The sequence below is a fragment of the Poeciliopsis prolifica genome, unplaced genomic scaffold (assembly GCF_027474105.1).
Source record: "Poeciliopsis prolifica strain line A6 unplaced genomic scaffold, Auburn_PproV2 SCAFFOLD018, whole genome shotgun sequence".
Taxonomy (NCBI): domain Eukaryota; kingdom Metazoa; phylum Chordata; class Actinopteri; order Cyprinodontiformes; family Poeciliidae; genus Poeciliopsis; species Poeciliopsis prolifica.
Genome location: NW_026562393.1, coordinates 6259338 through 6285504, shown reverse-complemented (window position 1 = coordinate 6285504; position 26167 = coordinate 6259338). Strand labels below are relative to the sequence as shown.

Sequence of the window (26167 nt, the reverse complement as noted above, 5' to 3'; positions counted from 1 at the left end):
CTACATAGTTGGAAATAGAATGCAGCCTAAATAGATTATGGCATAAATAAATATAAAGGGTAAGAGTCAAAAATCCCTTGTGGGCTAGAGAAACCTTTGCCTGATGCACTTTTCGTTTTATTTTTGCATTATCCCATTTATCTGTCTGAGGCAGTTCTGGCATGTTTTTCTTTTTATTACTCATTGTACCTTTCTGAGGAGGGAACCAAAGCTGACAGGAAAGAAATCTTGAAAAATGGGTATGAAGCTTTACATAAATATTTTTTAGAAGGAGTAGCATAATTTTAAACTGTATTTCTAGTGATAAATTCTATGAAACTCAGATCAATATCAAGTAGTAAATAATACATTTAGCTAGACGTTTCAAGGGTGGCGCATAGCATAGAGCAGGAGATCCATATAGAGGTTCCATTAATCCTGAATGCAGCAGTGTTATGTTGGACGTCTTGCCTTTCAGATTTGCTGATTTCTGATTTATAAAAAAATTCCAAGTTTGGATTTATGCAACTTTTTCAGTGCAAAGAAATTTGAGATCATATGTGTATGTATCCTGAGTGAGTGTCGAAGTAACACCTTCGCAAAAACTGAACCACTATGAATGTCCACTGAGCAGTTGGCAGCAAGCCTTCAGCTCCTCATGCTTCTTTCTAGGAAAACAATCTAGAGTTTAATTAAACCAGACTAAACAGGTCTGGTGTGACTGCACCCCAAGTCTCTTGTTGAGATATATAAAGCTTTACACATTCACAAAGTTATATAAAGCAGCCACTGAATGTGCTACCTGTCAAATAAGAAAGTTTTACTTACATTTTTCAGAAAGTAGGACTCTTACGCAGCCTTTCAGTTGGGAAATGAGGTCAACTTTACTGCAACATGGTAAAGTTGCAATAAACGAAAAGTGTTTGATTCAATTGTAGATAATGGGATATATGTTTTTTTTTTATTCTGCTAAATGGAAAATTTAAGTAAACAGAAATATACTTATATGCTTTGGTGCCTTTTTTGTCCAGTTATTGTTACACTGGCTGCAACAGTCTAGTTGCTGATAGTTTTACTTTCTCAGTCCATCTCAGAGTAACTGATATCAAAGACAGATCTCAACCAACCACAACAAATGTGGTTGGAGGATCTGCTGGTACTCCCACAGGGTTTGTGATCCAGTCTTAAGATAGCCCCCAGTTCTTTTTTTTTTCCTATCTGTGTTTGTAAGTCTGGGAAATCTTTGGCTTTATTGATGCACCAGACAGATATGAAAGAGAAAGTAAGACTCTGAGAGGAAGCTGATATTTGTTGTAGAGTAGGAGAGGGAGTTTAAAAGGAGAGTGGGAGAGGCAGATAATCCCAGCAAAGTGTAGTGTGGGAGGGTGGACTGTGGTGATCAATGACGAGAGTCTGAGAGGGCCTAGGGGAGGACATCAGGAGTCGGGGCATGGAAAACGATCAAACACATTCACACAGCAGCTGAGTATTTGTTTGTGTGTGTGTGTGGATCCAACTATTCAAGCATGCAAGATCCAGGGCAGGAGTCTGAGTATGAGGGATAGGAGAAGATTTGTGTAAAAATCCATTATTAATTTGGTAGTTCATCAATAGGAACGAAGGAAGCAATTTAGAAATTTATCAAATGAAGCCATTTATGTGGTATTAATATCAATGTATAAAGCTGTCAATTGGAAAGCAACACTTTGTGGTCCAGGAACTTTTAAATGCAAATTGTTTTTAACAAACTGCATTACTATTTAATACTTACTTTAAGGTTCTCTGGTGCTACAGTACCAGGAGACAAAGCAGAACTTATTGTGTTGTTTCATTAGCCATTTGTAGTGTTAATGTTTCCCACCATTATATCCGAGAAATAATTTAGAGCACATCAACAACCATTCAAGCAGCAATCATAGTAATATGAATAGTAAAGGCACATTGTATGACTTTTTATAGCACAACCAAGTAACTATTACCTTCAGTTGTCAAAAGAAATTTGACTTTGCAATTTGATAACTTGGCCACTGTCTCCTTCAGAAGTTTCTGTTCTTTCCAACACTCTACCTTCAGCACATCATTGCAACAATACATATCATTGCAACAATACATTTCCATTATGCCGGTTACAAACATTCTTAGAAGCATTCGATTGAAAAATAGCTTGGATGATAAACTCAGCTCCATTTGATGTTTGGTAATTACTGCTGCTGCTAGTCTGAAGGAGCCGAGTGAGGAAGGGGCAGTGGAGGGGTGTTGTGTAAGAGGAAGAGTTTTGTGGAAAGAGGTGACACTTTGGGAGAGCAAGTGTTAAGGCAACTGACAAAATGATTGCCACAGGCAATTCGAGGATTTAAAGGATGACCCCCCAACATGCATGAAAGAATCAAGGCAACGCTCCCAGTATGTTTTTGATGAGAGAATAATATTCTAACATTGATTTTAGAAAATACTCTCCCTTTAGGAATAAAGACTAGGGCTCTACAATATTAGACAATCTTGGGATAATATTGGAAAACATTGCACTGAATTTTATGGCCAAGATGTAAAGCCCAGTGTGTGGTAGAACATGACTGTGGCAGCATAATGCTGTGGTGAAATTGTACAAAGATAATGGAAACACAATCCTAAATACAGTGCACTCTGATATTTAATCACCTCTGGTGCACGTCATGCATGTGTGTTGTGTTTCTCACCACGTCCTTCCTGTAAAGCACCTCCATGATGTCACTGAGCAGCTGGCAGCAAGCCTTCGGCTCCTCCTGCTTTTCCAGGTGGGACTTCAGCTGTTCTGTCATCAGTGGTAGGAGGATCTCACGGCAATCTGTAGCAACAGTAACGAATACACACGTTCACCACGCCGGTTAACACACGAACCAGATGATGGATCACTTGAAGCAGTGCGGCATATGCTTTCGACATCGCCGCTGCAGACGCACACAGTTTAGTAATGACTCACTGATCTCAGAGGGTTAAATTAAAGCACGCAAGGCAATTAATTATTTCATTAAAACATCTGAAACTTTCTTGAAATATAGCAGCTAAACTTTTGAAACAGCAGCAAATTATTACTGCTTTTAATTACACTCCAAGTTACAGCACAGACTAATGGCATCAGTCATTAAGACAGAAAATCAATTGGCTGTCAGTTTGATGTCAACCATTTGCTGTCAGCAGTGTAAAACCATCTAAAAAAGACTCTTGTCAGGCTGAATCAATATTTCTGTTATATGTAAAGGAAAAGTGCCAATGAGACTTCAAATTCCTTTCCTCATTCCCTCAAACAGACATTTAATACACAACTGCAGTCAACAGCTAAAGTGCTGACAATCAGATACAACGAGCCAGACAGATATCTACAATTTTATGAGAAATCAACAAGTCTTACCAAATCAACCATAGCAAGACTTTCAGTGTCAGAGACCTTTGTTTTTCTCCTCAAATGACTGATCAGATTATTTTTCTTATTCCCATGTCCTAGAACTTAGGTAGGATGTGTGACTATAATTCCTCATCCTCTAGAGCCCTGGTTCAACAAAAATAAATGAAAATTTGAGCCTTAGCACTCAAAAATACACCAGCATGTAAATCGTTTCAAGCTTAAGTAGCATAAGAGGCCAAATAATAAAATGCAGGCTGAGGAACACAATGGTGGGAATGAACCATGGAAGATCTCATCTTGAAAAGCACACAGATGTAATAAACATAAAATCAGACAATGTTGTACATCCTTTTAGTGTATTTAAAATGAACCATATTGCAATGCTTCTTTGGAGACAAATGATGAAAGCCTTCAGAAGGTACATACATATATTCGTAAAATATTCTATTTTATGGCTGGGAATATATCTACTTAATTCATACTGATTATCTACATTTAAGGTATTAATCATGAGCCACATAGGACATGCTGAAAATAATTTCAGTAAAAGAAAACATAAGGTTTACAGACATCAAAGCGGTAAGAAATTATATTGTTTATTGTTCTTCTGCACAAGCTTATTGTAGGAATAATTTCATTATAGATTACAATTATTAGGAGAAGGCACACACATGATTACTGCATTGAAGTTGAACAAATGCCTCAAAATTAATTCATTTAATGGTAATTCATTTAAAGTAACATGACAAGCAACTTCTGTGCAACACCTTCAGAAACCCTGCATTTGTGCTCCCACCCTTTGCTGTCACTTTTCTATAGAATCTAATTGCAGAACTGATCTGCTCTACATTGCAATTATTTGAATAAATGGTGTTATTTTTCCTCAGTGGAATAGAGATGTTCTGGATATTACAGAGTTGGTCTTGTCATTCGACGTGGAGCCTTGACACCGAGTGACAACCATATCTGCCCTGAGATATGTTGGGTTGTTGCTGAATACAATACCAAGATAGTTGCATGGCGCAGGCTAAATACAATGAATGCACAAATTACAGTGTTTATGACCTATATAGGCACAATACTAATAATAACATAAAAAGACAAATCTGGTTTAAGGCACGTTAATACAGTTTCTATGGCTCATTCTCGTTCCAAGAAACTGTAAAAAATAAAATAAAATAAAAAAAAAATCTGGTGGCAAATTTCATACACATAGAAACACAGCCACATACAAGTTGTATGTCAAACAATTTGATAATATCTAACTGGCTAATTGGCTAGACTAGTTTTAAAAGAAAGGCTCCTGTTTATAGATGTATTATACACAATGATTCATTTAAAATATTTACTTCTGCTAAGTTTGCTGAAAATAGCTTCACATCAAATCTAACAGGGAGATGCATTGTGCCTTTGTATATTTAGATTAATGCAGAGTTATATGATTATATGAGAAGTCCTGGGATGGCTGAAGTATGCTAGAGTGGTGCAGGAGTTAGATGAGTGCTGTCAGACAGCAGTGAGGTGTGCTGTAGGATAGACAGGAGTTCAAGGTGGATGTGGGATTACATCATTGATTTGGTGATGGATAGGCAGACAGAAGTCTCCATAGAGATGCTTGCAGATGACACTGATCTGCAAGAAGACCAAAGCACGAATGGAGGAAATGCTAGAACCGGAAAAGAGAGGAGTGAAGATTAGCCACAGCAAGACAACATAAACATTTGTAAATGATGGGAAGAGAAGTGGAGTAGTTATGTTACAGGGAGTAGAAGTAAAGAATGTACAGGACTTTAATGACTTAGAATCAATGCTGTGAGAAAACAGAGTGTGGAAGAGAAGTAAAGAAGTGTGTGCTGGCAGGTGAAACAGATGGGAAAGTATCAAGTGTAATGTGTGACTAAAAAATATAAGCAAAATGAAAGGAAAGGTGTACAAGGCAGAAGTGAGACCACTGATGTATGGTTTAGAGCAGGGGTGTCAAACTCCAGTCCTCCAGGGCCGCTGTCCTGCAGTTTTTTGATGTGCCACAAGTACAAAACACAGGAATGAAATGGCTTAATTACCTCCTCCTTTTGTAGATCAGTTCTCCAGAGCCTTGCTAATGACCTAATTATTTAATTCAGGTGTGCTGCAGCAGAGGCACATCTAAAAGTTGCAGGACATTGGCCCTCGAGGACTGGATGTGGACACCCCTGGTTTAGACATAGTGCCAATGAGGAAGTAGAACTGGAATTTGCTGAGCTCAAGATGTTGAGGTTCTCTTTGAGACAAGGATTAACAGAATCAGGAATGAGTACATCAGAAAACAAGATCATGTTACATGTTTTTGAGATAAAGTAAGAGAGGCCACACGAAGGTGGTTTGCACATGTTCAGAGGAGAGACAATGATTATATCAGCAGAAGAATGCTGAGGTTGGAGCCAGTTGGAAGGAGCCTTACAGGAAGACCAAAAGGAAGATTTTAGGATGTGATGAAGGAGGACATGAAGTTACTTGTGAAGGTAGAGGATCCAGAGGATGGAACAAAATGGAGACAGATGACTCTGTGTCCAGTTGGAGGAGATTATTTACTTTTATGGTAATAGAAAGCAAAATTTTGCATATAAGAAAATCAGGATGATATATAAATTAGAATAAAATACTAGAAACACTAAAGGTGAAATAACTAAACAAGAAGCAAATTGCTTATTGTCACCATGCAAATTAGGCAGTGGAACTAAACATTAATTTTTCACATTAAATATTCAGTGCAAACAAGATTTTAGCTTCTGCTGTTAAATTCTTTTTTTATTTTTTTATTCCCCCTGAATTGAGTCAATCTAAAAACATATTTTTTTCTGAAAAGCTCTTTACATGTTTTCACATTTATGTGAAAATCAGATTTCACATTTATGTGAAAACATAAATGAAATAAAATTTTAAGCTTGTTCCACTTAGGAAGAGATATTACTTTATTTTCCACTGGCAAGGTGTAAAATATGGAAGATTTTACATGTTTTTAAGGAAAAGGAAGCCTTTTCTATTTGCGAACACATGCAAAGTGCATTAATTTAGAGTGCAGAAACTGCTAAAGAGCTCTGTGGTGAAACACATACCACCTAGCTTAACTGTTCAGCATTAATTCACTACAAACATCCGAGGCATTTGATTTTGGGCATGACTGGCAAAAGTGCGTTTTAGAGACCACCTGTAGATCAGGCTGCTCAGACCCTCAGAACAGATCAGACCACCCAAAACCAGTCTGCCTGCTTCATTTACCATCTGCATTTGATTTAATCTTGAATAAAACAGCTCCAAAATGGAGCTCAACTTGACAGTAATGTAGAGGAGACATTTCTTTGGCAATTGGCCATCTTCAACATTGCTTCTGTAAATAAGCATTCCTAACAAAGGCACGACTCTCTACCTTGAAGTCACTGAGAGATCAGAGGGAAGATAGTCCGCATCTGCATCACAGCAAATACCCATCCTGCTGATTAGCACTCCATTCACAAGCATCAGTGGGGGAGGTTCACCCGTCCACAGTTATAGAAATAGATCAACAGTAATGACCAGAGGGCTGCGCACTGAGCGCTGCCCTTCAATATCGGCGCGTTAAACTGACCCAGCCACCAACTGGAACCTTTTATGTTTGAAAAGTATGAAAGCATTGGATCATTACGCTGAAAGCGGTGACATTTACACTGTGTTGTGTTCGATATCAGACATTACTGAACAGGACAAACTTCCAATTACACCTTGTTCATGCAACCGTTCACAGCTCACTGCCTACGTTCATACTGATCTAAACACCTCATGCTGATAAATAAGGCAGAGTTTAACTGGCCTCCCCACGGGGCTGCACGGTTAATCAAATTTGAGATAGAATTTAGACGTTAGCCCAAACAAAAATCTAAAATGAACAAAAAGTATAATATTTATGAAAATGATCTTGCCACATTCTGGTTGTGTTTAAAACATGCACCCAAAGAAAAATTGTAGGTCTCTTTATGTTGGAAGGCAGGGTTCTCAAACATAAGAAGATGGAGTGCTTTCTTGAGGTCAGGGGTCAGTCTTTGCCTCAAGTGGAAGAGTTCAAGAACTGATGGGTTAAATGGCAGAAACGTTACTCATCTGTCAACCGTCCATACATTTACCTGTCCACCAGGCTGTATCAGTCTACACACAGATCCAAATACCCATTCATCATTTTTTTCCAATCAATCCATTCATTTTACCATCTATCGTTGTCGTTTGTCCATTCGTCCATCCATCTAACTCTTTTTCCATCTATTCATCCAATCTTTTTTCCATCCATCTAGTCATTTGTCCATCCCTTTTCTCCATCTCGAGTTTTCAAGAATGAACATATACTGACATTTGGACCAGCCGAATGTCTAATTAAGGACCATGATTGTCACAAAAAGATGGACATGGATATAAAAACCTCAGATAAATAAAAGAATAATTAAAAAAAATAAAATATTGCTTGTAGGCACATTTTGTCGACAAATGACAGGAAAAAAGTAATAAATATGAAGAAAAATATCTTCAAAACACCATAAAACATAGGAGGAACATTTTGACAGCATTGATACTAATCCTTATTTTAAGAAGCAAGCAAGTGCAGAAGATTATTACAGATGACTTGTCCACCTCCTACAATAAACATGAAGAATTTCCACCCTGCCTCACCAATGACCTTTGTAGAAGCCTCACACAGGGCTGCCTGGTGGAGGCAGGTGGTGTGTGTGATTGCCTAAATTACTGAGCTGTGAGTGAAACTGCAAGCGCTGAGAAACTGGCAGTACAGTTTATATAAGCGTTTTTGTGCAGCTGCGCTCTCACCGTGATGAGTAAAGAGATCGCTGTGGACGATGTCAATCAGACAGTCGAGCTTCTGTTTCACCAGGCGACCCTGAGGGACCTTCAGGATGAACTCTGTGAACAGCTTGCTGTGTAGACAGAGACAAACAGAGAAAAGGTCAAATTTATCAGGCATCTGAGCTGGCTGACTGCCTCCAGACACGAGGAATCACCCAGAAAGCAACAGAAATGGCTAGATAATTTGACTACAAATAAATGGTGTAAAACTACATAAAATTGCTAGGTCACTCCGCCATCATGTTATATTCTAGATATATTGATATATTTATTACACAAGAAACATGTCCCACTGACTGTAACATACTCAGATTTGTTAGGATCAAGTATTAGGAATAAACTTTTTGAAATTCACAATATTAAAACTTCCCTGCTGTTTTCACTTAACTCTTATACATCATTGTTTTCTGAGGCAGGCAACATGCTTATGACTGGCCTGGACAAAAGCAAGAGAGAAAATGTTCTGGCATTGCATGAAACACTCTCCACCCCCAAGGCTCTGGTTCGACTGCCTCCAGCTAAGACTCTTGGCAAGCTTTTCGCTAACGGGAGCAGCTAAAGCCACCTTTGCTCAGCCACCAAAGCTTCAAGCCTGTGATTTAGAGCCAGGTTAACGGTTCATATGTATCAAATTTATTACAATAACAGCTAAAATCAAAGGGTTTTTTCCCCTTCTGGTAGCTTCTGCACTTGCATAAATATCCACTGAATAAAAATCACAGTTTGGTTAGAAATGGAAACAAATGAAGCAGAAAAAAAGTCAGCTGTGTGAGCATAGACAGAGTACACTTCTCAGCTGAGCAGGTGATGCAGTGTGTTAACTATTGTGCAGGAAATACTTTCACATACATCTATCTATAGATGTTATTTACACAGTGTGGTTATAAAATGTAAGAAAAATATAAAATTAACCCTCAAAATTTGGCAGCTGTCAGATTTGGAAACATGAAAACAACAGTAAAAGAGCCATCATGCAGAAGGACTCTCCATTCCAATCAAAACAACAACTCATCTGAACAGGATCGGGGTTTCTAATGTTAAATTATTTGGCATGATCTCTGGAGTCACCTCAAGCGTAGTTAGACAAGCTGTGTCAACCTTTTTTCCAAACAATTCTATGATTAATTTAACGATTAATGACGAAACAGCCCTCACTGGCATATTTATAGCCTCTCTTTTCAGAAACTGCAGTAAGGTTCGATTTTATGCAAATGTTGTTCATTCCTAATGTAATTTAGTACATTTACAATTTAAAACTGGAAAACAGAAACTCTTCTAAACAGCCCTAAACAGAAAGCTATAAGCTTTTTTACTACAAATTTGAAAAAACATATCAATTTACACAACTTTACTGCATTTAATCAGAAGGGAGAAAAGGGGCAGGGTGGAATGTTTTGGCATAAAAGTATTTTTTATTTATATTTTACACTTTTAGATTTTCTTGTAATGAGTAATTTATGACTTTCTGTTTCTCTGTGGTATAAACATAACCACTTCTTTTAGCCACTGGACACCAGACTGGAAAAGGACCCAGCTTGATCTGACAAAAAAACAAAAAAAACTTAAAGCATCAGATTGTAACAATGTCATCAGAAATATCTAACAATGAAGATGATAATTTTCATTTTTCTAAAGTAAACGCCAAATCTTTTGAATCCAGAATTAAAATTTTAACCAGTGTGAAAAAATGTGACCAATTCAAAAACGATCAAATCAAACTTAATAGCAGTCACATTTTCAATAAACCAAGACAAGCATTTTGTTATTTTATTTTATGCTCTGTCATAAAGTCTAGCAATCTGTGGGACACCAAGCAGCAGCTTATTTTGTTTTTGCTGGTCCTGTCTTTCCTCCAAAATACCTGGAAGCAATTTTAGGCAAAGTATTAGGGACTCTTTGAAATGCATCAAAATCTTGGATGATAATCTTGTGGGCTTAACAGAAAAACTGAAATCGATCTCTGTTGGATCGTTTAGCCAGACCCAAATCAACAGAAAAAAAATACATAAAATTATATACAAAATCCAGATTCTCTCATAGCTGTGTCAGTCCTCACACCTGAATCCTATAAAAAAAATAAAAAATAAATAAATAAAAAATCAGTGGAATAAGTAAAAGTGCTGTTGGTAAAAATGGGGTTCCACAGAGCATTACCAGCAGGATTATCAACAACAGTGCCACTGCAGACTGGACTGTTCTACAATTTTTTCAGTCTGAGATTACACTGCTAATAAATAACTATGCAACCTAAACTTTGAATAAATTAGTCATTTACTTATTTGTGCAATCGGGTTTATAAAGTCAAAACTTTTACGCTTGAAAACATGGGTCAGGATGAAAAGGATGTAAAAAAAACCCTTTTTCTGTTTCTCATACATAGCAAGAAACATAAAACACAGAGCAGAAACACAGAGCAGAAATGTCAGAAGACAGTACAGAATCCCTTTTAAACTTTTCACAGATGCAAAAATAGATTTTCAAAAAAAGTGCCTGAGAAAAGGGCATTAAATTTTTATTTAATTTTATACCCCCAAAACAGTTTGTTGAAAAAGTCTAGAAATCCTCTGAACTGACACTAAGTAATCCAGATGAACAGATTGTCAGGTTACATCTTCTACTTCGTCAGACTTAATGTCATAAATGAACAGATCAGAGCGCAGGAGTGTGACACTTCATAAAGAATCCATTATGCTGTGGCTGATGACATTCACAGTGGGCAGCATTAACTAAAATGAACACTTCAGTGGAGCAGCTAGTGAGTTTCCAAGGGAACCTGAGTGTGGTTGGGCAGAGGCCATAACTATACAGCTGCTGAATGTAGAGGTGTGGAATAAAAGCACTGCAAGGCAGAACAAAAAAAAAATAGATCTGAGCACAGCTAGTCTTGATTTATGGAAACCATCTCAATAAATCACAACATTATTGAATTCACCAATTCAACTAAAAAAGATAAATATATACTTTATCAACTCATTACACGAAGCAGTATACGTCAATCGTTAATTCAGCTCATCTTCAAAAACAAAACAAAAACTTAAAAAAAAAAAAAGCTAGAATACTGTACAAGACTAATAAAAAAGCGTTTTAAAATAGAAATATTGTGCTACGACTCCTAAGTGGCAGTTATTCACAAGTCATTGAATCCAGAAGGAGAGAAAGCCATAAAGCCAGGCGTATAAATGAAAAGTTTAGTAGATGGAAAATATGTTAGAATGTTCTAACTTATTGATATGAATCGGCAACTATTAAAGACAAAAACTAAACTAATAAAACTGTATTAAACTTCAAAAATTGGTAATAAATTATCTTTACTGAACTGAATTTCTAAAAGCAATCCATACAGAAAGAGTTCTTAATATATTTATATGATATACCGTAAGACAGGAAAGGTCAACATCTACCCGATTATATTCTCAGTGAAAATCATGCAAAACAAGTGAAATTACCTGAGTTCTTTGGGGTCAAAGACCAGCTTGACGTCATTGACGATGGTAGGGATGTACTTTAAGGCAGCACCCTGGAGGAGATGAAGCAAAGGAAAAGTTAGCCTAAATAAGACAAATGTTCACTGGATCTGTCCCTCTGTCCCGCCTGATCATTTTTAGTGGTAAAGTGACAATAACTGAAAATCTAATGCAGTTTCTCCTTGCATTTCATCTAGTCTTGAAACTGATAGACATCAACATCTCAAAATTATGATGATTTATGTGGCCAATTGTTTATCACAACTTTTTCTACATCTTAGACCTGTTGATAGAGATTTACTCCAATTCTAATATTTGGTGGGGTAGTGAAAAGATTGGAATTGTTCGGTATGCAATGAAAAAGTCAGACGTGGGTCGGATTTATTTGCTGTCTGAATGTAAACCAATCTCCTGAGGTGTAACTATTATAAAAAGGGCATAGGGTGACTCAAACTTTACCTATGTATTGTCTATGCTTTTAATTATGTTTGAAATAAATCTAAGCTACAAATAGTTAAAGAACATTCAGCTTACATCTATGCAAGCTATAACTTAAAAAAACAAGACTGATAACAGAAAAATTATAAAACAAAGTTCTGACTGGCAGTGCAGTTGTGTTAAATCTCTGCAAACATCAGGTAGAATTACTTCAGAGGGCAACTTTGTCCTTGTCATGGTATTTTCAAAAGACAGTAATGACTCCCAAATGATATTCTATTTAATCTACTCTAATCTTATCAGATCTGTTTTTACTTTAATATGCAAAATGTTTGCCCTGCAACCCTGTCTGCAGAAAAGCAAGCTTAAGACGACTGGGGAACTTAATCTTTCAGATGTTGTTTTGTCTCCAAATATAGCTCCATGAAAACAGTTTTCTCGCTTTGTTCCCATCAGCAGCTCAAGTCCCACCTGCTCTAAAGTGTGGCTTCTCAGTCGCAGTGAAAAACCTTTGCTTCCGATTGTTTCCAACGATCAGCGGAAGCATCTGTTGGTATGGGTTGATCAAAGTTTAAGTCTGTTTGCGTCTCGATCGAGTTTCCGCACGAGTGTGTGCAAGTCCGACCAGATGTTCTTTTTTTTTTAGGGAGGTTTAAAGGAACTGCTCATTAGCTTCCACCTGCTACAATGCTTTCACAGAGAGGCAGCTTTGGGAAGATACCAGGATTCCTCGCTTTCATGGCCGTTCCTCAAGATCAGTTTTTAATTTACTGACAGTAAAGCTAATATCTCACCCAATTACACAGCAACTGACTCCTAATTGACTCCCAAACCTTCCCTACGGTTGACTGGGCACATGGATCTACTGTAGGTGGTCCAAGGTGTATGCACCCTGTGATTATGTTATCTCTAAAAGCAGAGGTGTATGTGAGGTAAGCATCTGTCAGCCTTTGAGAGAGACTGCACAGAATAATAATAATAATAAAAAAAAAAAAAACAAGCTTGTCAGTGGGTTTGCAGCCTGGTGTCACCGAGTTCAGAGTAAGAAAACAGCAAAAGACATGAAATAAAAAAAAAAACAGAACACTTACAGGTATGAGGAGGAAAGAAGAGACATAAATACCTTAAGCAGCAGCTAAAGAGCAGAGTGCCAGGGGAGACCCAGACATCAGGACAGGCAAGGTCAAAGTGAAACGAAAGGCAGAATATCACAAACACGGATAGAGGAACAAACAACAGAAATCAACACATATATAAGCTGAGGATGCAAGAAAGATATAAAAGGCGGCACAAAAACTAGGGAATTGTTTTGCTAACATGGCAAAGCTTTAGATCTTTTTATTAACTTATGTCATTTTTATTTTATTACTAGAAAATAAGATTTTTTATGAGCGTTCTTATGTAAGGAGAATTATTTCTTTCAAATATGTTCATGTTAAAATCTAAATGAAGCAACTATTGGAAAAATAAAAAACAAAGTCAGATGGAAGCCTTTTACAGCTATAAATGTTGACATTGTTGGCAGATTAGATAAAAAAAAAGCAGGGAAATAGTGGAGCTACAGTCAAAATTTTATGGCATGTCAATTTTAAGTTGATCCTCACCGGGTTGCAAACGGATTGAATTCAACTCTCACATGTCCAAAGACACACAACTGCTTTCACACTGTCATTTTTTATTCATGGATTCAACAAAAAGTTTGTTTCTATAGGATGAATTGGGGAAGTAGCAGCAAGGTGCCGCTTCTAAAGCCAATATCCCTGTGACCATTGTTTGTGTGCGTGCGTGATAACACAAAGCCAAGCAGGAAAAAGACGATCTGGTATAAACTTTGGGCAAATGCCCTGCCCAAAACTTTAAGAAGACACATGAGGCCATTTGCAGACTATCTGAAGTCCCTAACTTTACAATTCTCAAGAAGTAAATATCTAACATTTATTTATCATTAAAGGGGGAGACATCACGTACATACAGCCCGATCTATCTATTGACAATGATCCCATATCTGTCCCTTCTGAAAAAACTAGCATGATGCTGCCATCACCAATTTAAATATTGTGATGGCAGGGTTAATCTTTCTGTCCAAAACGTTTTTTGTATTACATAGGGCAAAAATCTGAGCTTTATTCTTGTCTGACAGAACTTCTCTTCAGCTTTATTCCCAACCCGCCTGAGGTTTTTATTATTACTCGGATTAAATTACAAACAGGAGGAGTAAGCACAAATTCTCATTTACACTATCTTTTTTTTTTCTCTGAAAAAAAAATTGAAAAATAATTTTCTTTCCACTACATAATTATTAACTGCTTTTATTGGCATGTTAAATAAAAAAGGACAAAGGTTTTTGGCTGTAATAAGGCAAAATATGGAAAAGATTAAAAAGCGGGTGAAAGTCCTGCTTCAGGAAAGTGAGGCTGGATGGCAGATTAAACTCCAGGGATGGGCAACTGGGGATTTTAAAGCAGATTATGTGGTACTTATACCCTTCGCAGGACCATGGAGCACTTAACGCTCCTTAGGAACAGCTTTTTATACAGATTAAATACTATAAATCTAAAATAACACTTAACCAGCTTGAGATATCTTATTTCTGAATTTTCTTTAACTCAAACACTTTTAATGCTAACTAAAAATGACTAATATTTTTTTTTAAATGTCAGCAGTTACACATACTTGTTTTTTGTGCAGTCTTCAACACAGAAAAGGAAAAAAAGGATTAAATATCCAGAAAATCTGAAGAGCGAAGCATGAACATAGTAAACAGAAGACAAAGAGACCATCTGTAAAAAGAAATCTTGATATTGGAGCCTAATAAGCTGCTGAGGGAGAAACAGGACTCATGCATCTCCCCTCACAGAATATGTCATCCAAAGCTAATCACTCCAGATTTATTTACTATTTACACAGCAGCACTTAGTTACTATTCATGCCACATTAGACACTTCCTGGCAGAGAGTTTGAGCGATAGTACACAGTAGGACTCGTGTGATAACAAGCCTACCTTCACCATGCCAGTATTCTCTGAATTACTGTTCATCATGTCGTTAAAGGATGTGAAGAGGCTCCTCAAGGAGTTCATGAATTCGGCCTCGTCTTTGTTCTCATAGAGCCTGCAAGGAGATGAAGCGGCAGGTTAGTTTGGCAGACGGTGGCGGGGGTTGCTGTTTGTTTCAGCCCCCGCATAAACGGCCCCACCTGCGGTGGGAACGACGGGAGTCTGATGCTTCCCTGTTAAATCATTAAACATTGTTAGCAGAGAAGCCCGCACGTGCGTTATCAATGCAAACACTCTCGGATCAGAACTCACAGACATCACTCCTGTTGCCAGATGGATTAGCGTTTAAAACATGACAAGACCCAGAAGCCCCTACCTTCTGTCATGTGGAAACAGAAATCTGAAAAATTTAAGATCTATGCTCACATCTCTCCGGGAATACCAGTCAACAAAAAGGAGAGGAAAATTATGTGTTGAGTCTTTGCTTTCTTATCTTCAGCTAAGAAATTCACAACACACACACACTGTAATATATTTAAAGCCTCTCGTTTGTTTTACTTGTGATGATTATGGCTTAGAAGTGGAACTGAGGAACACCAATGTAGCTTATGCGCAGTTTTCTACCACATCTTTCCGCTCCACTAAACTTTCCATTAAAATGCTTCTGTAGCATTTGCTGGACACTATAAAGTCAGCAGTCTGTTGATTTAATTCAGTTCAATTAAAGAATAGATATCATTGATCCCAAAGGGAAATAAAATTAAAACCAAATATCTTCAAAGATTTGTGGTGGATGGTGATGCTCTGGGAGGGAAGGATCTCCAGCACCAGTCACTCTGGCAACAAATGAAGCCTCTGACTGAAAACTGGTGCTGTATAATTGTTCTGACATGTTAACAGTTCATATTCTGACATGATATTTCACAGTGACATGTCCAGGACAATGCCATCAGTTGTTGGCAATAACTGATGGCATTTTTGCTTCTGCTGCTACTAAATCTGGCCATATGGTTGGAAAGCAAAGCAACAGAGTCAGGGATATGATCATTGACTATCTGTGTGTGTGTGTGTAAAAACTGAATGTTAGGTCTTTATCAGCTGGTGAGGAAAAATTATCAGCATGTGAAACAAATACATCTGTCTGTTTGTAATTAATCTATTGGAATTTCTTTCTTCTTGAATTACTGAAATAAATTAACTTTTCAATGATATTCTAATTTACTGAGTTGCACTAATGTGTTCCTTCTGCTGGTTTGTTATGGGAAATTGTGTTAAATCCACAGTTTGTTTATTTCCCACTTACAGAGCTCATAAATCTTCCCAAACTGGTGATGTAGTGGGAAAAGCCAAAGCTCTACTTGATGCAAAGTAATAAAATCAAGGCTTATAAGTAGAACAAAAACTATATACACTCTAAAGGCTACAGGTCAAAGACAGATGAACTGCTATAACTGCTCAGAGTACATTAGATTTTCCATGCTCTCTTCCATGCCGGTGGGTCTAGTGATGCTATAATATCTCACAGGGCTCCAGGCATTACATGGTATGGGAGAGTCACTGTTGAGGGCTTACAGAAATCATGGGATTAGAGGCGTGCGTCTCAGAGCTCCCTCTACAACAATTACTTAAAGCTGCTGCTCACCCGCAGCACTGAGGAGCTCAGGGGGCTCTGGGCAGTCTCATGTCACTCTGTGATTAAGGTGCTCCTCTCCAATTTTACAGATATGTTCCACTAGACATCATTAAAAAAATAAAATAAGTAAGACCCAGTCAATGGAGACTTGGCACCTGTACATCAAGGGCTGCAGAGTGAGAGCTTCAACTAACCCAATTTTCCACATTAGGAAGAATTTTGACTCTGTTTCTGCTCTGGCACACACTCCGAACATGAGAGTTAGAGGGCACTGTGTCCTCCAGACATTGGGCAGGAAACCAATCAAACGCTGCACACTCAATTAGTCCAGGATCATACATCATCCCACCAACAGCTTCTTTCTGTCACACAACAATCCCATCTTCCATTAAACATCCCCAAAACCAATTATAAATAGATCAACAGAAATGACTAAAATGTCATTTAGTTTTGCCTGTTTGAGCTTTATTGTGACTGCAGCTATAAAGAAACTGAAGGAGCATAACATGTTGATGGATAGATGAGTTCACCGTCATGCAATAATAGACTTGATTGTTCATCAATCTATTTATGCCTTTCAGAAATTTTACATTCCCAAATTTCATTTACTTGAGACATCAAAGTAAATGCTTCCTGTTTAGGTCAGTTAGGATTTCTAATATTTTTTCAGCATTTGGAGAATTTTATTTCAACTTAATTTATAGTCAGAGGTTTGCATACATCTTTCTTTGGTATTTGTTTGTCCTGTGTGTCTCTGTGTTGTCTTGAGATGGACTGGTAACCTGCCTGGGCTGTACAACGCCTGTCATCCAATAACTGCTTGAGATACACATTTTAAGCCTAAAAACCTAACACAAACCACCATGAAGTAAACTTTGATTCATTTTTTATTTGTGCAATTAAAGCTTTAATGAAAAGTTAGGTTGCCTGAGGAAATGCTGCAGTACAAACTGAGCTCAGCAGGACTGCAAAACACATCAGATCTGTGGCCAGCAGGGTGAGCAAGATTACATCGACTCGAATTAATACATGCAGCAGTTTATTTCCTAACAGCATTAGATGAAAAAACTATTTAAAAGTGATGCTGTTTACATTGTACATTATTTCTATTCTAATACATTTTTTAATTATACTGCATAAAGTGGAATCTGACATGGCATTCAAAGCTGACCTGCCTTAATTTACTGGCTGCTGGTACATAAAATGCTTGGTTTGACAGGACTACATTATTTTTTTCCATATTAACTAATAATTAATCAATTAATTAATACAACACGTTATATTAGTATCAATGCCCTAATACTCACTGGTTGAAGAGAACTCTGGAGCGCACAATGAACTTGAAGATGTATTCCAGAGCCTTCATAGCCATCAGCAGCTGTTCTGTCAGCTTCTCAGCATTCTCCACATAGTTCTTCAGAACTTTGGTCAGTTTTCTGCAAGCATGATACATGGCAACTTAAAGATTACATGCAGTAGTGTATTATTTTCACAAACAGATGAGCACTAAAAAAATAAATAAAAAATACACACATGAGTAAAAAGCCATGGATTTTCTGAGCAGGATTTCCAAAAACACCGTTTTTAAATAGTAAGATTAAGAAAAAAAACACTAATTTTAATTTGTGTATAGCTGAGATGATGGTGTCACAAAAGGAAAAAAATGGCGCTGATGAACTGGTATTGGTAAACATTACAGGTGGCAATAAGTTAATATCTTTTCAGAAAGAATTTGTAAAATACAAATGGACGTAATTAAAGAAACTTTGATGAGGAGTGTTAAGCCTCCACTGAGAAATTGTGGAAGTTTGTTTTGGGGAAATTTATTCTAGATTAAATGAAGTTTTAATCTAGAATATAATCTAGATTAGAATACATTCTAGATCAAGAATCTTTAATCTAGAATAAAAGATTCTAGATTACAGCTGTGAGGTCAGCTATAAATAGCTGTAAATATAAATAGCTGACCTCACAGCCAGCTTTTTACAGCCAAAGAGCTGGCTGTGAGGTGCTGCTCAGTAGGTAACAAACTGTATCTAAAGTGAGATTGATTTAGCAGTGAACTCTGACTGGGCAGACTGTTTCTGAAACAGAAAACACTTGTAGAAAGACAAACTTACGTGTAAGCCAGTGTAGCACTGAAATGCTTGCGAATGTAGGTTTCAAGAACGGGATTAAAGTGCTGGAACTTTCTGTCTGCTATAAGTCCAATTATGAACACCTGTCGGGGAACAAAAGACACTCTCATTAAAATGTAAGCCCATGAATCTCGTAATGAAAAGCACCAAACATTACCTGTCTTACTCAATATGTTGAAAGAGATGGGGAAATTACACAAGATTGGCTTGGAGCAGAATGCTATTTTCTCTCAATTCCCTTGGCCGACGATAATCTAAAATCCCCAAATAACACAATTTATCCCCGCACACATAGTCAGAAAGAGAAAAACTCTCTGAGATGGACCTCCAGCTGTTGACCAATGGCACGCGAGATGGGATTCAGTACGATACTCGGTTATGTATTAAAAGCAAAATATACTGCATTTCACAGCAAACAAGATGCAAGTAGTATGTGATCACTTCTTTCGGGGTTTTGTAAAAATGTCTGACACGACTTGAAGAAAGAATTGACCCTTCTGATTCAAACCTATTAATCAGAAATCATAATTGTTTTAAAATGGATTTGAGACACTTGTAACACCTACAAAACTAAAGCAGAACTAGACAACAACAGGCGAAACTTAGTAAATAAATTATTGAAAAGGTTAACATTTTTCAGATTTCATTTGAAAGCATTAGTGACATTGTATCGATTCATTAGAGTGAAACATTTCATGCTTGTAGTTCAGCAAAAGTTGATGATTTGCAGCTTTTCTAATAAGTCCAACACCACATAAACATTTTTTTTAAATCCTGAATTTTAATACATAAATGACATGTTAGCATCTTGAAGAAGGTAACCAAGACAAATGGTTATTTACATCCCTATAAAAAGAATAAGCCACAAAAGCAGGGTGAGCAAGATTACATAGACTCACCCTAACAGTTCATATTGTTCTCTAAAATATATTTCACCATATTTTAAATCTATGACTGCATAAGTAATTTTGTTTCTTTTTTGACTGTTTGCGTTTGGTTGAAAACAAGTTATTTAATATACAACAGATCTTTCCGGAGATCAAAATGCATCACAAGCAGTGGAGGGATGTCTGCCAAAGGGCATTTGAGCACATGAAAAGTTTCACATCATTTATTATTTGTATGTGGGACACAAATGTATTCCAAATGTTTATTTCCACTGACAGGATCTCCATCATAAATTATGTTGTGTTCTTCTTTTTGTAGTCTGTGCTTACCAAGGCATCAAACACCAATGTATCAAAAGTGTCACTGTCAGAGTTTTCCATCATTATGTTGAAGAGAGCATCCAGTGTGTCTTGCAGAAACTAGAAAGAAAGAAATGCACAGGACGTTAACAGAAGGAAGCATTAAATGCAGAAAAATTATTTCAACTAGTCAGCCTAATACAATCTAATATCTAATCAGAAGACACAATTTTACTGTTACTTGAAATCAGTGAACTCATGTTAATTATTTACAATAGAATAACTAAGAAGTTCACACAACCCTTTAACCCAATTATTTGAGTGTCAAGTCATTGTAACCTTTCAGACATTTCGATAATGTGTGAAAGGTTTAGTCAGAGTTAGGGAAAGGATCGACAAGAACACCTGCACAACTACTAAGGGTAGTGGGCAAAAAAAATAAAAAAATCTAACATTTTTTAGCACAGTTAGTTGAAAACTGACACAAAAGGCAGCAGGTTATTGCAGAAAATTATAGAAATTTACACCAGCAAAAATTGTTACAGAAAAAATTACTGTTTGTAATATTAGATACAAATAGTATCTAATATATTATATTATTAAGATTAGAATAGCTGTTGATGCTTGGCATTTTTGTGGCAAATATTTGTGTAAATTTTGTAAAAAAAAAAAAAACATTTTAATTAAGGTTATGATCACCTCAAACTATTTCTTGGCTACAACACAGCAGTAGAGATGCTAACACACCTTTTTATAAAGAAATCATTTAATGGACAGACCCGTTAGCTGCAAATATAAATAAATAGGATCCATATTTAGAGACATTCCCATGTTTCTGAAGTAAATGCTTTTTACAGTCACATAAAATTCAATCTGCGGGTAAAACTGTTAAATTAACATCATATAGCCTAAACCAGCACAGAAAGGTTGGTGTCTTGTGGTTTCATTCCTCTGTTGTCTGTTGAAGAAAAACTTAAAGGGGGCAAAGAGTGAGCTTCCTTTTAAACACAAGGCCCTTGTCTATTGGCTCATAATATAGTGACAATATCCTGTGTTCTTCATCCACAATTTGACTGGGTGGACCAGGGTAATAAAATCAACAAAAAAGGGTTTTAAACATTTATACAGAATAATGAGGAAATTATACAGTTAGCAGCTGAACTCTGTGCACTCCATGCTCCCCATTAGCGCCTCTTTATAGCCATGAAGACAAGCTGGTGTGGCTCAACTACGAATGTAATAATTTTCCTGTCAGCATAACCTTCAGAAACACAGACTATACATATCCTTTCTCTCTGCTTGCTCCGTTAACTGAGGCATTTCTGAGAACAGTTGTAAAAAGTGACAGTCACTGTATTGTGCTTGGTCTGTCACTGCTGGATGAATGAGGCTAATCATGTTGTCAGTGAGAAGCAAACGTAACACGCCCAGCTGGGAGCTTAAACCAGCGTTCAGACATTTTTTTAGCACCAGAATCCACATTTTTCCAAACTTACATCATCTGAGATTATTTTTAAGACCACAAAAATAACAAATTACCCACAAATAAATAAAATTCTAGATGAATTTATTTGAAAGTACTTATCTAAAAGTCTGGCTTAATGATACAAAATTAGTCCATGGATACAACTTTCAAACAACAACACAGATATTAAAATCTGTGGGCAGAATACTTAAATTCTGCCCTTTTCTTGACTCTTAGGTTTAGTATGGGTTATATTAGATGAGCCATTCATTTGGATAGAAACGGCCCTGAACTGTTATTTATGCACTCCATGCTTTCAACAATATATGTCAATATACGTCAAGTGTTAAAAGAAAAACTGTACTTTTTTAAAAAAAACTGCCAACTGAAGGCTGTGAGATATTTTGAAAAGACTGAGTGCTAATAATAAAAATGCTTTATTTATTGACTGTTTTAAATAGGGAAGATAGTCGGGCTTCCACAGACACTCTGTGATCTGAAGCCATCCAAACAGCCCATCTTAAAGCATTCGGTACAACGTGATTTATTCATCTGCCCCATGTTGAGCACTTAAAATGGCATGACTATGAATCTGACAGTGAGTCATCTTCCCTTTTATAAGCAGGGTCTGGTGCTATGTACTGCCTCCTCCCTAGGAGACATCAAAAAAAATTGTAAAAAGACAATCTGATCCCCCCGACAGGGAGAGAAAACTGAAGTAAAATTGCTGCCAAGAAGCTGTCACTTTCACGGCCACTAAAGATTGGTTTGTGACTGGATTGTTTATTTTTGCTGGATGTCAGGATACTTAAGAAGTATAAAGCCCACAAGAAATACAAACCTTTTCCAAAATCCACAAAATATAAAACAAATGAAGGCATTTGATTTAGCTCTGACCTTCACGACTTCACCACCGTCCACCTTCATCAGCTGACAGAGGTTCTGCTGCAGGAGGCTGGTGTTGGAGCGCCACTTCAGCAGGCCGAGCAGGTCGACTGGAACAAGCAAATAGATAACATGTATGAGCAGAATCCATTGGTTTTATCCAACAATCAGTCACAAAAGAAAGGAAAAAAGTTATTTCCAGTGGTTTTCAAAGCTGAATGAATTAAAATGAATGAGTCTGGGATGCAAATGCAAATTTCATTAAATGCAATGTTTATTAATTTATCAGATCACTTATTTTAAAGGGGGATAATTAAATATTAGAACAAATGAATAAGTCACAATCTGATTAATTACATTCATTTGGTGGATGATCAAATTAGAGGCTTAGAGAATACCTTTATGTCAGCTCATTATGAAACGATTTATAACTGGACCAAGAGACACAATCTCAGTGTATACAATACCGTCTTACAAACCTAGAGAAGCCCTGCCAGCCACATATTAGAAAGATTGGTGGCTAGTAGGGTCACATATCAGCTCCAAAACAAAAAAGTCCTGCAAGAGCAGCATCTATAAATACAGCAAGTTATTGTTATGGTCACTATCTCAACCGACCATTTATAGGATCATTTATTCCATTAGATACAAGGTCAAATTCTTGAATATCGTTTGGCCAATATAATTTTATTGGCCAAACTTAAAAGCACTCAGTGATAATTATACTTTACTGAGATAATAAAATAAATTCCCAAATATATTGTATTTGAGAACAAACAGAGCTCAAAATCAAATATTAAACTCATAAAATCAGACTGAAGTTACTGTAACAAACATCATTCTCAATAAAAAAATGTTAAATTTCTATATCTGTGAGTCACATTAAAATGTTAGCATTCATGGGGCCCTTGAAGGTCTGGCAGGCTTTCAGCAGCTGTTTAGTTCAGTTATGCCTTGGGCCTGCTCTAAATGTGACCAGCATTACAGAGTGTTTTAAAATCCACTGGCTCATTACCTAATTGGGATTTAACAGATGTGAAAACAACTATATTTATTTGAATTATATATATGTAATTTTTTTTATTTGTTGTTTAAAGATTATAGCCGTGTATTTTAATATTGTCAACAATGTCAAATTGATTTGAATGGTTTTATTTCGTCTTGCGTCTTTTTTTGTCATTTTTCTTTACAAATCTTTGGCAGTGGTGCCAATGATTGTGTAGGGTTGTGTACACACAGTCCATCCTACCAGTATCTCTGGCACCATCATCCCTTGCAGCTCTGTTTCAGCTGATTATTGGTAGTCAATCAAGCATGGGAGCATATGACGGATATCTATCATCTGTAAACCTTACAGCTTATCATGCTTCAGTCACAATGGTCTGTCCAGGTGTCCACATATCATACTCTCCAAAAAGACATGGATTTGGAAATCGATAGAATATCTCCTAAGAGTCACGCACTGAACACAATGAGGACAACTCATTGGCAGTTTAGGGCCTCGGGGGAACATTTAGCCAAACTGGCTAAATGTTAGAAAAATCGGTCTTGTTTTCAAAAAATAAGGGGAAAATAAAGGAATACTGAGCATCTTCAATAAACACCATCTGTTTCATAAAAGATGCTTCCACAGGACCCCACATTTAAAATATTAGACCAAACCGGCAGATGGAGGGTGGTGGGTTAATTAATTTCAGCAAAATCCGTTACAGTGTCACTGCACAACTTAAATGCAAATTACTTCCCATTAACTCATAATTAATGTTTATGAAACATCTTGCTTCACTGAACGATTTCTGGCATCTGCTGAACAAATGCATGGATTAAACAGTGCTGTTCATTCATGAAAATCAATTATTCCTAAAATAATTCCACATTCCATTAAAGTAAATTCAGACAATTTAAACATATATTTTCTGTTTCTAGAGAGCTTTGATGAGAACATTGCTTTTCAGTTAAGGTGAAAATGGCAGAAACTTTCACAGAGCCATGTTCTCTCCAAGTGCTGCCACCATCAGTCCTCCTACATGAAGTCAACTATCCTGGAAATATCCAGGGACCAACCAGCAGCCACTTCACACCAGCTTTCTGCACGGAGAGACCGTCTGCATCAAACCAGCTTAATTAAAATGAGTATTTTATCTTGCCTGTGGGCATCAGTGATGAAGTGTCATGTGTATAAAGCAAGCAGACTGTTGATAGGGGCACTGAAGTGCTCGTTTTTCCTCCCTTTGCATAAGTCAGAACAAACCCTTTTGAGACCAACTAGTTAGAAGTGGGGAGGGTATTAATTATGTTAAAAAAATGTTTCACAGTACAGGAAGGAAATTAAAATGCAGAGGGTATTTATCTAAAGCTCAAAGTAGAATTAAATTACTTTTTTTTTCTGTTTTGTGAATTGTTTTATCCATTAACTTCTAGTGTGTAAAAATGATTTTTAAAAATGATTTATAAATTAAATGATCATTCCTGAAAAATGGCTCCTTTAATGTGAACTTTATCTTTAACTGTCTTTCTGTCTAACTGTCATATGTAGTTGTAGTAGAAGCAAAGTTCTTGTCCACAAAGGTACAGCAGTGCAATTAAATAAACGTATTGGTCAGTTTAGATTTTGGCTCAAAACTATCTAAACTATTTTAAAAAGGTTTTTCCAGATGTTTTATTTTGCATGGTCTGCAGATTAATGCACGCTTCGTCCCCTTTCAAAGTCTAAATCTATTCTCTCAGGCAGTCTTGTTTTAAAAAGTTGACACTATTGAAGATGGAAGGAGGAACAGAAGAGCAGCAAAATGATTTAGATTTAAAACCATAATAACCTTACTTCATTAAATTTAAATCAAGCAAATTTGCCTACTTGATGACCCCATTTTTTTTTGTTTTGTTTTTGTGTTTTTAACTTAGATGTAACATTTATAAATTATGTTTTTTTTATTATAAAATTTGGAATTTTGAATTGCAGGTAGTAACATTATATCGGCAGTTTACTTTTATGAAGCTGAAATGTCTTAAGATACATTAGACAACCTTTTTTCTTAGCTTTTCACATCTATCTATGCTAAGGTTGTCTAATCGCAAATCAAGACCACAAAGAGGTGGAGAATGAAAGAATGTGTCTATTCAAAAGAGGCGCATTCAGATGTGCATAATGCTCCAGTGTTGAAACAGTAATTTGGGATGATATTAATATTGTAAACTTTATAATTTCGTAAATATTTATCTCTTCAACTTCAGATTTTGTTTTTCGCAACTTCTCACAGATGTTCATGTCAACTTGGATGATCTGAAACATATGCACCTCCATAAATTGCATGAGGTTTTATTTAGTGGGGGTTTAGCATAAAGAAGGTTGAATGCAAATGCAAAACAAACCTTGCAGATTTTTCTAAGTAAAGAAATATGGGACCCATGTATTACGTTCATTTATGCATTATTTTTGAGTTATTCTAATTCATGAAATTTGGTCAAAATGAGAAAAGCAATACAAAAAGATCATTTGACTGTCAGAACACAGCTTTAACCTCAGTAACCATCTCGTAAGAAAAAGACAACACCAACCTGGAATAGTTCTAATCAGAATATACACGTCAACATTACAGAAAACAATTTAAAATAATAATTTTGCTCATCAGCTGCATGTAATCAATGTGAGTTAGTCACTGCTTTTGTAGCTGAGACTGTTCACACCCTTACATCACCACCCCCTGAGCGGAGTAGGAGGGCACTCAGTCAACTGTATTT

At 36.6% G+C, this 26167-nt stretch overlaps 1 protein-coding gene across 2 annotated transcripts in view; it reads right to left on the bottom strand.

Annotated features, from left to right (window-relative positions):
• dock1 (dedicator of cytokinesis 1) overlaps positions 1-26167 on the bottom strand; it is a 200497-nt gene that overhangs the window by 121449 nt on the left and 52881 nt on the right. For both annotated transcript variants that reach the window (XM_055042817.1, XM_055042818.1), the window contains exons 19-26: positions 22442-22539; positions 20110-20199; positions 18875-18975; positions 18062-18190; positions 15128-15236; positions 11671-11741; positions 8189-8295; positions 2676-2803 (exon numbers count right to left, since the gene is read on the bottom strand). In XM_055042817.1, the coding sequence (XP_054898792.1) occupies positions 2676-2803; positions 8189-8295; positions 11671-11741; positions 15128-15236; positions 18062-18190; positions 18875-18975; positions 20110-20199; positions 22442-22539 (833 nt within the window). The remainder of the gene's footprint in view (positions 1-2675; positions 2804-8188; positions 8296-11670; positions 11742-15127; positions 15237-18061; positions 18191-18874; positions 18976-20109; positions 20200-22441; positions 22540-26167) is intronic.